Source organism: Canis lupus, chromosome 20 (genome assembly GCF_011100685.1).
Source record: "Canis lupus familiaris isolate Mischka breed German Shepherd chromosome 20, alternate assembly UU_Cfam_GSD_1.0, whole genome shotgun sequence".
Lineage (NCBI taxonomy): Eukaryota > Metazoa > Chordata > Mammalia > Carnivora > Canidae > Canis > Canis lupus.
Window position 1 is genome coordinate 36498247 of NC_049241.1, and position 15329 is coordinate 36513575.

Here is a 15329-nt window from a genome sequence, read left to right on the forward strand (position 1 = left end):
ACAGGAAGATGCACAGGCAGCTCTGTGTCGAGGGGAGTGAGCTGGGACTCTGGGGTGGCACCCAGGAGGGACAGAGAAGTTCAGGTAGGGGCAGTGCTCTTCGCAGGAGGCTCCCTCACCAGGGAGAACATAAAAAGGCTCCAGCACCTTTTTTCTTTAGGAGGGACATGGGATCCATTTCCCTGGAGTAGCAGTTCTCAAAGTATGGCCTGGGGACACCTTCAGTATCTGCACAATACTAGTATCTTCTTTGCCTCATACACACATTCTCTCAGGGCACAGTGGGGTTGTTCAAAGGCTACATGACCTGTGATGATGTCATTTTCTATTTTTGTACATGTAGATTCTATATTTTAAAAGTTTCTCACTTTTAATTTCTAATGTAAATACTGATATACGAGGGTCCTCAATAATTTTTAAGAACATAAAAGAGACACAGAAGTTTGAGAACAGCTGATAACTCAGCCCCAGACAGGCAGTGCCAACCTTTCCTCAGGCACTGGCCCCTTCACTTCGTCTATGATTCCTCGGATCCTGGTGACTTTCTCCACTTTTGGAAGAAATTTCCTTCCCCTGGCTTCTGTGAGCTGGCCTCTGGCACTTGTCAGTGAGTTGCCTTCAGTGGCTTAGAATGACACACCCTCCCATTAGCCCAAATAGCCACCTCCCAGGTCTGAGGCATGCCACAGAGAATGAATCTATGCAGGTACCTACCCAGCCCTGGAAACGTTAGCAGGTGTTAGCAAGCTCCTTCCCATGGAAAACTGGCACATTAGGGCTAATGCAGGGCATCGGGTTGGCATCATTCAATAACACACCACAATAATTAAGACCTTCTGCTACTACATAATATAACCCGCCTTAACTTTTCAGTAATTCTATCTTCTCAGAGACTTTTGAAAATAATAATTATTACTGTCAGAGGAAAAAGATCTCCTGCCTTTCAGAAAAAGTTGAGAATCCAGTACCCAATAATCCTACACATTTATGGTCAGGTCACACTACAGTGTAATTATGAAGAGCCTGGTATCCAGTCTTACATCTGTTTCCCTATGATGGATACTGGCCTGCATTGTGTCTTCCATCCAGGAGCGTAAGAATCTAGCACCATGGATTCTGGTGTTGGGTACCAAGATTGCTGAGTCTGTGGAGATTCTCAGGTAATAAACTTGAGTTGTCTCTTATAACTTTTCTAGGCTCTAAGCTATACTCTCTTGGCAAGGCTTTAGGAGAAAGGACAGACGTGTCTGCTGTCTGACTGTACGCCAAGTTTCAGGGAAGCCCTGTTTCCCTTTTGAGTTGGAAGTCAGAGGCAGATCTCATGACTTCTGGCTGTTTCCATGAACTGCCCTTGGCTAGCAGCCATGGCCAGCACCGTCACTCAGAAACACAGGCAGGCCGCTGTGGGGCCAGAGTCTCTCATTTCATTGAAACCATTCCCTACACCCACCTAGAAAGTTCACCGGTTTCCAGTTTTTCCTTATTTGGAAGAACTGCAGAAAGGCATATGGAAACACCTGCCATGCCCTATTGCTTGGGGCTGTTCTGCCAAGACTTTACCCTGTGGAGACTCCATCTAGAAGTCAGCTGGTCACCCTGGCCCTCTGAGACTGGGGCAAGCACACGCTGCCCTTCATTGTTTAATAAACTCAACATTGGGGTGGGTTGGAAACCTGATCGTGAATTAGCTCTGCACCTGTACCCACAGGGCTGACCAGCCTCCTTTCCAGGAATGATATACCCAATTCTTAATCGATCAGGACAGAGTAGGCCTTCCAACCAGAGCAAGATCCCAGAGGCACCTGCTATCCCAGGCATTTAGCCTTTTAAGTTGCTGGATCACAGAGGGATCTGGAGAGGGGCTGGATGTTGGCAAGGGGGCCACAGCTGTTAAGCAGCATGTACAGGCAGGCTTCAACATCTTCACAAGTGGTGCAGCCACACTAGAGTGTATTGGCCAGCTTTCAAACCCATCCCGTATCACTGTCCTTGGTGCTGCATGATGTCAGACCTGCTCTGAGCCCCATGGACTCTGTGAGAATCCAGAAAACCCACCACGGGCTCCTAGACTTACAGCAGCTTACACACTGGGAACAGAACCAGGGGCCAGGCCTGTTTCCCGTTAAGTGAAGTCAGGGAATCTACTGAAGTGCAGGCCAGCCAGACCCCTGATAACACAAGCCACTGAGGACAAAGGGCAAAGGTCACAGTACAAAAGACATCGCTGGAAGAGACCTCAGGGCTGGGAGGGACCCCGCCAGCTGTGCCCAGGATGGGCCTGTAGGACTTCCACGAACACTGCTCTTCCCAACGGCTGATACCACTTTCCTACTTAGGTCTGCTCTTGAATGAGTACAGCCAGGGCCAGGGCTTCCCCACATGCTCCTGGCTGTCTCCAGTGCTTTCCACACACACCCTCGTACACGTGCGCACATTTGCGCACACACGCACAAAGCCTCCAGGCTGCACTGACGAAGGCAGGCAAAAGGGGCTTAAAAGCCTTCTTTTCTGGCAACACTTAAGAAACTTCAAGTTTTCACACTCCGGTCACTTTTGAATATTGGTCCTAAAACTCTGGTTGGCTCCTCTGGGTATCTTGGGCTCAGCACCGGATGTGCAGGCTCCTCAACCACTGCTTGGAATCGGCTGAGAATTTCAGACTCCCTCATGAAGCAACTTCTCCGGTAAAAGTCTACCATTTGTAAGATGTGAAAACACAACCTGTAGAGGTACCTCTGTATACATCTTTACACATTTCCCACGTATCTTTAAAAAGGGTAGAATTCTCTTTCTCGGTGGGTAACTACAGTACAGAACAGAACAGAGATCAAAGAAAAAACAAGAATTTCTTAAAGTTCTGGTAGTAAACAGGCATATGATATTATTATTGTTGTAGTCTTAATAATAAGCAATTATACGTTCAAAGTGCTTTACAATCACTTAGCTATTCCTCACAACAGCCCTGTGAGGTAGGTCGACATTATTACCCCCATTTTACAGATGGGGGAAACTGAGGCACAGAGAGGTTAAGTGTCTTGCCCAAGGTCACGCAGCAAGTGAACGCTGGAGCTGGGACTAGAACCCAGGTTCCCTGACTCCCAGTGTCCTTGAAACTAGACCACACTGCTTCCAAAGAGGCATCCCCAGACTGGCTTGAGCACGAATTAAAGACGGACAATGTTGGATGAGGTTTGGGTGTGGTGGGATCTCCCGTGGACACGTTAGATGGAACCTGAGGTGTTACCTGGACTGGTTTTGGCATGCGGGCGTATGTGTTAGTTTAAATGGCGTGTCTGAGCTTCCTGGCCTGCCCACTTCCCGCTGCATTCTCAACTGGGTCGCTGCAGAGAGTGGGGGCCGGAGGGTCAGTATTCGTGGCGGACTGGCATATAAAAGGAACTCTCAGCTCAGAGCCAAGGGGCCTGCCAGTCTTTGGGAGTTCGGGCAAACTAGGGATGCAGGACTTTGGAACGAAGTCAGCTGCCCACCTTAGGCAGGTCTGCTTCATCTTTTTATTATGTTATTTTCTACTGGCCAGCATCAGGAAGTTGTGTTCATTTCATTTCTCTGTGGGGCGGCTGCCCCCCACCTTTGCTCTCTCTCGCTCTCTCTCTCTCTCTCTCTCTCTCTCTCCCTTTCTCTGAGTCTCTGCTTGGAAGGGAAAACTGTTAAGCCTTTTGCACGGTCCCTTCCATGAAAAAGAGCCACCGTGAGCAGCGTCCGCGCCAGGAGGCCATGGCTCTGCAGATGAGCCACGGCCCCGCTTCCGCCTTCTGGAGGAGTGCTTTGCTTGGAAGGGGTCTCCCTGGGGCCTTGGGTTTGCTCTTTCCTGCATTTCTCCCGAAATGCTGGTTCAGTAGAAATAAGCCCACTTGAGACTTTTCCCTTTCAAGGCCTTAGCCACAAACGCCTTCCGACTAACGAGCTTGGTGCTGTAGCTCAGGTGGAAAATTCTAAAGCATCCGTTCAAGCATCTGAAACAAATGAATCAGCCAGTGAAATCTCATCTGTTAGCATCTGTTCTCTTCTTAGATTAAAAAAGAAAAAAAGCAGCCTCTTTTTATGGCTTTAAATGGACTCATGCTTTTAAAAATGAAAAACACCTTGCCACTTTTTAAGGTAACTAAGTAACAAGTGTCTGATGCTCCAGAGAGTAAACGTCTGTGGGGTGTTTTCTTCTGCTTCTATACGGAGCCTCCCCAGGGTGGCTGCATCAGGGCACACCAGGGACGAAGAGTCACTGGATTCCTGTACACCACCCACCCTTCCACTCGACCACCTGCATCACCATCGGTCGGCTGGGGTGCAGGCTTTAACATAAAACCTAACCACCTAGCTCTACAAGCTAGAAATAATGGCGACCTCCTTAAACCCAACCTCTATACAGGTGAGAAAAGGACTATCCCTCTAAAGGCTTCCTGTCATTAAAGACAGGTGGGCTCCCATCTGGGATGAGTTGGGGATAGAGTCTCCTTGGATTTCACCAGAGGTGTCTTTTGCATAAAGGAAATCCTTGAATGTTGAAAGAAAAAGAAATGAACAAAACTTTTCCCACTTTGGGATCTTTTTTTTTCTTTATCCATGAGACACTGGACTAATTCATGTCTCCATCTTGCATAGAAGTCCTCATCTGGAAAGTCTGATGGGGCATTGCTATTTGATGGGAAGGGGACTGAGCGTTTTCAAGGCTGCAGAGCTGTGTTCCTTTATTTACTTGCTCTTGGCAGAAACTTGCAGGTCACTCGATGCAGCGATAATGGAGGGAGAGCAAATGTGGAGTCAAACTGAAGTGGATTATGGCACATGAGGGGGTGGGTGGTGAGGAAAACAAAAAGGTAGCCTGATGGCCAGCTTCTCTCCGACCCTCTACAGAGGGTCGGAGAGAAGGCTGGATTTAATGAAGATGGATGGACAGGTGAAAACTGCACACTCATTCAGACCACAGAGGCCAGAGGACACCGGGTGCCGAGCTCCTCCCGACACACGGATCCAGGAGCTCAAGCCCTTCCCCTTCATATAGAAGGGAACACCACAGTGGGTCTGAACAGAAGGAGACCAGATGAAGCCCCCAGGGCCAGAAACCACAGCGCATCTGTGTGCCCTTGAGAACCATTCCATGGGGAGCAGAGAACGTGGACCAGTTCTGATCCTGCTCAGACAGACTGCACTCTATGTAGCACAAGCACGCACATGCCTACAACTTACTTCTGCGCTCACACTCCACCTCCCATGGGCAATCCGTCCATCAGCCATGTGGCACCCCTGGCGTAGGGAGAAGCAACTCATCCCACTTCTCAGCAGGCCATACCCACATTTGGGGGCTTCCTTGAGGGTTTGTGTACTTGTTCCTGGTGACACCGTGTGTGCCACTGACATTTGACCCTATGTCCCTCGCTATGTCACGTAATATTTCATCACACAGAAAGGAAGAGCTTCCTCATGCTTATTAAATGTACAGTGACAAATCACATGCAAAGCCACTTCTAGAACAGAGGTAGCCAAAAGTGTAATTAGAATTATCCTTCAAGGAGACCAAAATTTTCTATTTTTAATGTTTCCTTCGGGATCCACTGCACTTTCAGAATTTATCCGTCAAGATTATGACACAACTTCATCTTCTAGGCTGTGTACTCAATATAAACTATAGTCATAGCCTCAAGTCCCAACAGAACCCAGGTGAAGATGTGCTAGTATCATTATCTAACAGGAAATGTTCGAATTTCACCAAAGAAATGAAACTCTTTCTACAAACAACAAAATGAAAAAATGTTTAGAAGAAAAACATTATTGTAATGCAACGTAATAGTCTTTTACTCCATGACTTATAAATGTAGCTTTAGCACCATTTGAACCTGCAACTTAAAAGACTCAGGGAAGCCCATCTATGAAATGTGATAATTAATTACTTAGCCATGTGTTGTTTTTCAGGTTTTGAAACATGAAAACACTATATCCAGCCACTAGAGCAGGAACTGAAGCCATCTGATTGGGAAGTCTTGGAGATTCAGGGAAGGGATAACTCTACCCATGTGGTCATCATGCATGCCTTCCCCAGAAAACAGAAGGGTCTCATAACACAGGGCTAACTTGGTTACTGGAAATTATGACATCACCATCCATGAAAGAGTATGTTTCCCCCTTGAGAAAAGTCATCAAGTTCTACTGACGCCACCACCTAGAATTCGAGAACAGCAGGCAGTTCCCTACTGGGGGAGAGGACCATGACACTCTGAAATCCAGCCAGTCTAGCCCTCCCGTCCCATGGCCACTTCAAGGAAGTGCCTCGGAAGCGTGTTCATCACACCTCCTCCTTGCACCCACCTTGGCCACACTGCCCTCAAGGGCCTATAGACCATAGACCTGCTCGGATTTGTAAACATGTCTTTTTGGTTTGCTTTGTCTTTCTAAGGCTACTTGTGAACTGTGATCATGAGGAGAACTGTCACTTTTGCAGACTGGGGGGGCTTGGGGCAAGGGGGGGTTTACTCACAAACTCTACAACCTGAGACAGCAATGGGCTATTGGATTGAGCCTGTGGTTCACTGAACCACCTTTAGGACAGGTGATCAGAGGAACAAAGATAAGAAATTGTCTTCAGCTGGACTGAGTATCCATGCTCCCCCTGGCTCTGCAGCTGTCTGTGCAGAGCAACGGTGTCCTCATGAATCCTCGGGTCACTGTCACACCAGGCATCGACTAACCCACCATCTGCTTATGCACCCACACACCCTCACTCATGGCCATTCGCAGTCATATCCTCTCTCACAACAAGGTCACAGACAAGCCTTCCCTTCGCTGCACCATTTATTGGAACACAAAACAATGCTGGGCATTTCTCCCTAGAAAAAAGTGAAGGACTATTCCACACTGAACCCTCTAATACCTACACGGCCCAATGGAAGACATGTGATGGTAACAGGGACATAAAAGTCATTTTAGAATAAACAAATTAACAGGGAAAAAAAATCTTATTCATGATGGACTTCAGGCACTTGGGTAGCAGAGATGATGGGGCTCTGATTGGTTCAGACAGGTGTTTCTGACAGCTCTCCCACCCCTATGCTTCCCTTTTACCAGTTCTTAACATCTCATTCCCTCTTTCTCTGTCGCCAGTGCTGGCTCACAAACTTGCCTTCCTGGTCCCTCGTCCTGCAGGCTTCCCCGTGACCCCCTTCCTCCACACATCTGCTTCCACGCCAGAGCTCTGGCCTTACCTAGGATTCTACATCCTTGAACGCGTGGACTCTGGCTGGAACCAGAGGTTCCTGCAAGCCACATCCACGCTCCAGAAGCCTGGGGCAGGTGAGCCACCCAGGGCTGGCACAGGGGGAGGGACCAGAGGCTGGCCCCGGGCACAGAGCCGCGTTTGCACAGCAAGCCTCACGGTCGTCAGGAAACACACACAGAGACAGACATACTGTGACACACGTGCACACGCACACACACACCAGGAGGTGATGGATGTTACTGAAATGGACCGAAAACCAACAAGCAGTGGGGTAAGAAACAAACAGAAACAAAACAAAGCACTTGCGTTCGGATGGAAAGCGGTTTCCTGGGAGGCCGGGGCCCAAGCCCAGGGAGGTGGGTGTCTGCCTAAGGACGCTGCCTTTGGAGAAGCCAGGAGGAGACCGGGCACAAGGCCAGCACTGGCCTCCCGGGCCCGCTGGGGCTGTGCCTCCGCCGCCGTGCCAGGGGCCCTGCCGCACAGGCCACAGCAGGTGTGGGCACAACAGACAAAGCAAGAGGAGGGAGGCACTTACCTCGTAGCCCAGAAATGGCTAGTCCGCATTTTGGGGGTATGTGCGGTATCTCAGTTTAAACAAAATCCTTGTAGCACTGCTCAACCATGAATAGCCAGCTCTCTGGTATTTCAAATAAGCTTGTAAAATGGTTAGTGGAAAAAAAAAAAAAAAGAAGAAGAAGAAGAAAACAAAAGGACAATTCACCTGTAGGGCAATGGTGGTGTTCTTCGCAGGGTATTTTCCCACCAGTCCTTGTTCTTTCCGTTTCTTGAATTTCCTAAAGTAGTCCTGTATCAGGAAAGTGGCATAGAACTTCCCCACGGTTACCTCATCATCTAAACGGAGAGACCAGACACAGCTCTCCCGAATCAGCACATTTGCACCAGGAGCCTAAACTCTCACTGGGGGCCGGGGCTGGGGGTGGGATGGGGGGGCAGTGCCCAGGGCGCTGAGCTCTGGGTTTAGGACACAGGAGACTAAATCTAAAAAGCGAGGTTTTGCAAAGCAATTAAGGCTCAAAATTAAGAGTCAGTCACATGAACTGATACTCAAAATTGCGGAAAACAGTATGTTGGTCATGAGTTTATTAGAGCAGCGTATTAGTAACACTATGGAGTGCTGTCTTGGTTATTTACTTAAAATAAAAATTACAAAACAAAACAAAAAAAAGACTTCCTGGGTCCTATTTTCACCCCTGCGCATGGGGATTTGCATGTATAATTACCACGAACACCAAGGGCAATTAACCATCCAAATCCCGATGCTTTGAGGTAAAAACAGAGACCTCGGAAAGTGACAGACAAGCTCGGAAGAGGAGGAAGGTTCAGGAAAGTGGCTGCAAACCCAGATTTTCATGTGCCCCTGAGATTCTGTTCCACTGGCCTCCATGTGCCGTTTCTCTACCTGTAATCCAGAACGGCTTATTTCCGGCACTGCCAGCCACAGCATCAACTAACCTCACGGTTGAGCTTATTTCTGCTTTGTTCGGAACAACTCCAGCATGCACCGCTGGGGAACTGGAACTCCGCTGAGCATTTTACAGGTGATGCATGAGGCAGAATAGAGGCTCTGGCTGTCTCATGGTAAACCACGACGGCGGCGCAGATGTGCCCGGGGGTCTCCACCAGCCCTGCTCTCCCTGGGGTGCTCGTCCCCAGATCTGCAGCGGCCCCTGGGCAAGCAGCTTAGGGCCCCAGGACTTGTAGAGACTGAAGGGAGGAAGGGCTGCTGGCCCTCAGGCTTTAGGACAGATGAGCTTGTACCCAGGCCACCCTTCAAGAGTTACAGGCTGATCTGGGGCAAGGGGCTCGTGTTCTCATCTGTAAATGGGGCTACCCCTCTTAGAGGAGCTATGGACGCAACCTGAGATGAGGCCTGGAAAGCACTCGGCTCCATGCTAGGGTGGTCCTAAGTGCCTGGGCTGGAAGACAGGGAGCTAGCAGCCTGCCGACAGTGGCATCCACTGAAATGGATGGTGGAACATGATGGGTTGGGGGCCACCAGGACCCTCTGTTTTCACTAGTGCATCCTGGATGGGGTTCATTTAGTGTCCCTGTATGGAGACTGCTGGGCTGCTGTACACACCTCTCCAACCTTCCCTGTCAGGAGCCACTCAGTGTTACTGAGTAAGAAGATGCCTTGGGGCAGCTGCATTCCTCCCAAACCCCAGTCAAGAAGTCCTGGAGTGGTGTAGGGGCCACCAAAGTGACAAAGGCTCTGGGTAGCATGTGAAACCACATCCTGCATCTGTCTCAGGCTGGTCCAAATGGCCTAATGATGTACTGTCTATGAGCAAGGAGGTGAGAGGTAGACAGACCATTTAGGTCTTGACACTTTACCCCTACTTTGCTCTCAAACTGCCCCTGATTGTGCCCACGGTGCATCTAGAATACCTGTTCTAGCTACCTCTATTCTTGGGCATCCATGTTCCCAGAGGAACTCCACGTGGGTGTCATGGCCTCTTCACCACAGCTCTGAGATAGTGGAGCTGCTTGTTCCCCTCGGCAGGTGGCATGGGGCTGAATGACCTGCCCTGGCAAGTCGAGCTGGGATGTGAGGCCAGGGCAACAGGCTTCTTGAGTGTGGGCTCTCCTCCTTCTCCACATGGCCCACTAGGGCCGCCCAGCTCTGGTTGCACAGACCACCTACTTCTTTAGAGCTGCCTTCCCCAGAGCATAAGTCTCTCTACTGGACTGCATGTAGGAGGTGGGCTCATAGCTGACAACCCTGGGGACCCAAGGGGGACTCTAGTGCCATAGCTGCTCCTGCAGTCCAGGATATCAAATCTTCCCTGTGGGCTCCCAGAAAAAAATCCACTGGGTCTAGAGAAGGCCCAACTCACTCCACACTGGGATGCTTCCTGTAAATGGAGGCCTAATGCTTTTCTCCCTTCAGCTCAGGTGGTGCTGGCCGGGGGCAGCCCAGGGGGCTCCTGCAGGAGGGTCTTGGCTCTCCCTGGCCCAGAACTGGGGGCAGCCAGGTGCTCAGTGCAGAGGGCTGACTGTAGTTCTGCCTGAGTGGCCACTCAGAGCAGAGGCAGGCCACCACTTGGTCTTCTCCACTGACATGCTAAGCTAATTGAGGCTGGGCTGAGAACAAGCTCTCAAGAGCAGGAAAAAGCAAAGCTAGAGAAGGCTAAAAAAGGAAGGGACAGTAGGAATGGATGCAGTGAGGCTGTTTTGGCTCAGGCTCGGAGAGAAAGAGATGGGGTCAGCTTTTTGCACTCTTCAGGGCAAAAGAGCCAAAGATCTAGGTCAAGGAGTGGAGGCCCAAAGAAAGAACAGCCTCTGGAAGGATAGGGGATTCCTACAAAAAGAGGGAAGAGCCACGACATGGCAGAGACTGAAGAGTGGAGCAGAGAACATGAGCAAGATTTGAAGATGGGCAAGGGGACCACTGAGCACAGGTGATGGAGAGGACAGGCAGGCTGTGCCCAAGACCATAGGCCTCTGCTTGTGATGTCCCGGTGGATGGTGACCTCACACCATCCTGAGCTATCAGGCCTCGTGAGGCCTCTGCTCTGCTGTCATCTGGCCTGTGAGGGGCTGCTTGAGCCTGGTCCTAGGCACTAGGAGCAGCTGGCCTGGCTGGGTCTGCTTCTCTGGCCAGGGTATGGCCTTCGGGATACTGAGCCCCTTGGCCCAGGGAGCTATCCATCTGCTAGCCCAGAAGGCTGACCAAATATCCCCACTTTCCAAGTGTGCCATGATGTGGGCAAAGCTGGGAACCACTGGTCTACTGGAAGGGAAAAGAAGAAACAGAGAACTGGCAAATGCAGGCAGTAAAACCCTGCCCTGCATGCACCTCATTCAGAGTGTGTTTGCAGATGCCTGAGAGTCCCTGCCTTGCTGTGAACCTCTCCAGCGCAGTAGCACTTGGGGTTCAGCCTGGAGGAGCCTGATCCGGGGGACATACTTGGTGACACAGAGCTTCTGCAGCATGCCACCTACTAAGGCCTGCTGCCTTCTCCTTGGGTTTCACTGTGCTTCCTGCTGCCATTTTGGAATAGATGAACACCTGTCATCCTAAACCCTAATCTTTTCTAAGAAATACAGAGAAAAGGCCAGGCCCAGCTATCGGGCCAAGAAAGCAGAAGAATATTTGGCCTTTATTAGAAGGCTAGCAGAGCTAAAAGTTGATCTGTTTTTCCAAGTGAAGGTGCTTACATGGTGAGCCAAACTGGACCTTTTTTTCCTGGTCTAATTAAAAGAAAGCAAGTTTCAGAGTAATGTGACTATGCTTCCCAAGATGTTGGGGGTGAGACTGCTTTATGAAGAAGGCAGCCAGTCAGTAGAGGGGTGCTGGTGCAGGGCCTGGTGGGGAGAGGGAGGGGGGTACGGTTTACCGGGACGCGTGCAGCCGCTATTCTGAAGCATGCATCTAGATTTGAGAAACAGTGTAGGGGAATACGGCTGCCGAGAGATAACCCTGATTCCATGCCACCACCCTAAAACAGAATTGCTTCAGAATATTCTGAAAGACTGAGACTTGAAAGGAATGGAGGCTGCAGAAAAAGCTCAAGCACATTGTTACAACAATTTTAAAAAGCAATTTCTCTAAGCCATGCGAGCACTGGGTGCGCAGCTGCAAGGAAAAGAATGAAACCAAAGAGTCGTTTTAAATGTGCAGTATCAGTTCTCCCGTGGAGGGCCAGGGTACTCCAGGTGGGAGCTCGGAGCTTCCCGTTCTTCGCTTTTCGGGGTTTTGTGCCTATGTGTGTGCGTGCTTGTGTGCTTTCCCTTAATCATTTCTTTGGGGCCGTCTCCCCTTGCTTTGAACAGGTGGCCTGTGCCAGCTAGGGGTGGCCCCCTCCAGCGACAAAAGCTCACACTGCTCTGGCTTCATGCTGAGGAGCAGAGCTGGCTGCCATGCTGCTCTCGCGCTCTCTGTCTCCCAAGAGCCAGAGACTATCACCTTCTCAGAGGGAAAGGCCTCGGCCACCGTCCTGGCCCAGGGTCCTGGAGTCGGCTTCCAGCCCTGAGCCCGACCAATCTCGAAAGTTGCAGGAGCGGGGACGCTAGAAAAGTTTGGTTGGTTACAAAACACACCGAATGCTCACAATGTGCCCAGGGCTAGGGGCGGCTAAAATACTGGGGTGGGGGCACTGAGTGAACGGATCCTGCACCTTTAAAACGTGAAAATAAAATAGTCACAAAACCACCACCTCAACGTCTAAGTCCGGTGCACTTAAACAAAAATGGAAAAAAACGGCATATATATTATATATATGTGCATCATATATATATATACATCTGAAAAAGTTTAGTCTGTTATTTTATGACAAATAACAAAAGGAATAAGCATGCCTGTTAGTTCTGACTCTAAACTCCAGTTAAAGGGACACTTTCGGTAATTACAATGGTAAACTCAAGTCTTGAGATGAACATTTCAAAAATACCATCTTCTGAAAGCTATCCATTTTTTTCTGAGACCTTTTCAACAATATGCTGAAGGATAAATGGAAACTAATTTTAAATATTCCATTTTGGTTGAAGAAATACAAGCTCTTTGTTTTGAGACAGTAAGCTTTTTCTCCAACAGTAATTCTTCTACTGACAAGAAAACCCCTGTCCCAGCCATGTGGGTCTCAGGTCTCCTTCCCCCTGAGGCCTGTCTGGAATGGTCCTCCTGTTACCCCAAATAATTACACCAAAAGGCTGAGGAGCCTTCTCTAGCTATGGGCTCAAATGCTCTAGCGGATACGTAAAGCATTCCGCAAACCCCCTCTTGGCTTGCTGGAGATCCTTGCATTAAAACCAATGCGCTGGCAAAGAACCATTTAGGAAATAGATTGCACTGACCACCAGCTGGAGGGACAACTTGGTCAAGCAGTTTCATGCTGGTTTTCTTCCAGATTTTCTTTATCACAGCTCGGAGTTCCTCATTAGCTTGTTCCAGGTTCCCTGAATTCAAAAAGCAGGAAGAGAAAACAAGACTTGCTTCTACTACCCAGCCCTCCTATCTGTTCCCACAAGGGCCACTTCCCTCCCAGCATGGCCTGGAGCAGAGCCCTCAGACAGGATGGGGCTCCCCCCTTTCCCACCTAACTCTCCAGTGGGGGTCATAGGTAAATAGTGGGTAAGCCTTCCACCAGGCAGTCACTCCATGGTGGGAACAGCCATGTTTTATTCTGGAATTCAGGCCTATGCAGGCTGACCACAGCCAAGACCCACTCCCACCCACTGCCCCCAATCAGAATGTCTTCTATTTGCTGCCTGTTCTAAACCCTGCCTCCACCTATGAAGATCAGATTAAATTTCTCCCAAATGAGACTCTCAATTCCTACTGCATGTCTTCATCAGCACCACAAAATCCTGGTCTTTTATTACATCGGCTGATGCCTGTCTCCTCAGCTAACCTGTCAGTACCTAAGACCATCCTGCCTTCTGCATCTCCTGGGGATGCTGGCCGGGGCCAGGTTTGTGTTGTGGTGAGGGGCACCCTGCCAGGGGACCCTGGGAGCCTGGAGAGACTGGCTTTGTGGAAAGGTACACCTAGCACCTCACCTAGCACTGTGGGGCTGCTAGTAGACAGCTGTCTGCAGATGGCAGTGGTGCCCTGCTGGCCTCCCCTTCCCTCTCATCCATGAAGTGTGGCAAGAGTTGGCTCCTTCACAGTATTTACTTACCACCTCCTGTCACTCCTCAGCTTGCTGCAACGTGCATCCTGTTCCACCTCTCAAGTCATCACTGAGCCGACCCCAGTGGCCAGGTGCCAGGACTCTATGGACCAGAGCTGAGTATGGCCGTGAAGACCACTCTGGCTTGACCTCAGCTGGGGAGACACTGCTGCTAACAGTCCTCAAGCGCCAGCTATGTGCTCACATGGCACAGAGGCTCCTGCAGACATCCTTTCATCTCGTCCTCAGGACTTCTCCTGATGGAGGCATACCTGTTCCTTCTCAATAGAGAGAGAAGCTACGGCTCAGCACCAAGAAATCCCTCTCTAAAGCTCGCACAGTAGAAAGGGACAGCTGGAGTGAATGTGTTTGTGGTGGTCCCATCTCTGCCCTAATCCCTCTATTTCTCCTGCTATGTAGTGAGCCATAGCAGGAGTCACTGCAAGACTTTCTGGGACAAAGTGAAGCATAAGGGCAGGCAAGAAGGGATGAGGAAGGCAGGAACAGCCAGCTGGCCCAGCACTCACCGCCACCCTCTCCTTCCCCAGGACTTCCCCTTCAACAAGAAAGGGCCCAGAAGGGAGAACACAAGGTGGGATAATGGCATCCCTCCCGTCTTGTACCACCTGTCCTGTCTTGGGGATGCTCACCTTCTGTCTTGATTTTAAGAGCCGTTCGAACCAAAGCAAACAGGGTTGCATTAAACATGACTGTCCCATCACTGTTGAGAGGCATGTTCATGGCAACTAGTCTCTGTAACAGAAAGAAGTTTCTCAACGGAAGGCAAATGATGGATAATGGCCATGCCCCTTTTAGGTGTTTATTCTCTGTTTATTCCTCACCTCCTACTAGTCAACACTTAGTTCAATTCAACCACTCCTTGGGGAGCACCTAGCATCTGGAGGGACTTGGAGCTGACACAGATCAAAGCTTTAGTCGTGAAACACACATGCTGGCACGCGGATGGTGTGCTTTGCTTGTTTTTAACTCCGACTATTTAAGACTTGACTATTCAAGCACTCTTCTCTCCCTCCTCTTCTGGGGTCAGGCCTCCATTCAGGGCATATCCTTAAAGCCATCATGAGGATGAGACAATAAACCAAGTATGACAAGGCAGGCACAGGGCCTAGATCCTCACTATTCCCAACACAGGGAGTGTCCCTTAGGGACACTGGCGGGACCATAGTGTACTGTTTCCCACAAGCCCACGTGGTTGGTCTGGTATTTCAGAGCAGGACCCCCCACTTCCCACTTCTCTCTTCTGGTCCCTCGAACAGCACCATGGGGGGCTAGGAGGGGGCTTGAGGGAGTGACACCTCCCTTGCAAATGCAGATGGCACACCTAGCTGGGATTAAGGGAGATCATGGACTCTTTCAGGGGATGCCTGGCACGTGCTCAGAGCTAAGTAAGTGGTACTTGTAATGGTCAATGGTTCCATATATGTCTTATTTTGGGCTGGCAAGGT

At 49.9% G+C, this 15329-nt stretch overlaps 1 protein-coding gene across 21 annotated transcripts in view; it reads right to left on the reverse strand.

Moving 5' to 3' along the window:
* CACNA1D (calcium voltage-gated channel subunit alpha1 D) overlaps window positions 1-15329 on the reverse strand; it is a 297961-nt gene that overhangs the window by 16380 nt on the left and 266252 nt on the right. For 19 of the 21 annotated variants that reach the window (XM_038566156.1, XM_038566148.1, XM_038566165.1 and 16 more), the window contains 3 exons: window positions 14514-14616; window positions 13046-13147; window positions 7950-8080 (listed from right to left, as the gene is read on the reverse strand). In XM_038566156.1, coding sequence (XP_038422084.1) covers window positions 7950-8080; window positions 13046-13147; window positions 14514-14616 — 336 coding nt within the window. The remainder of the gene's footprint in view (window positions 1-7949; window positions 8081-13045; window positions 13148-14513; window positions 14617-15329) is intronic. The other 2 variants (XR_005374892.1, XR_005374891.1) reach the window with 1 other exon arrangement.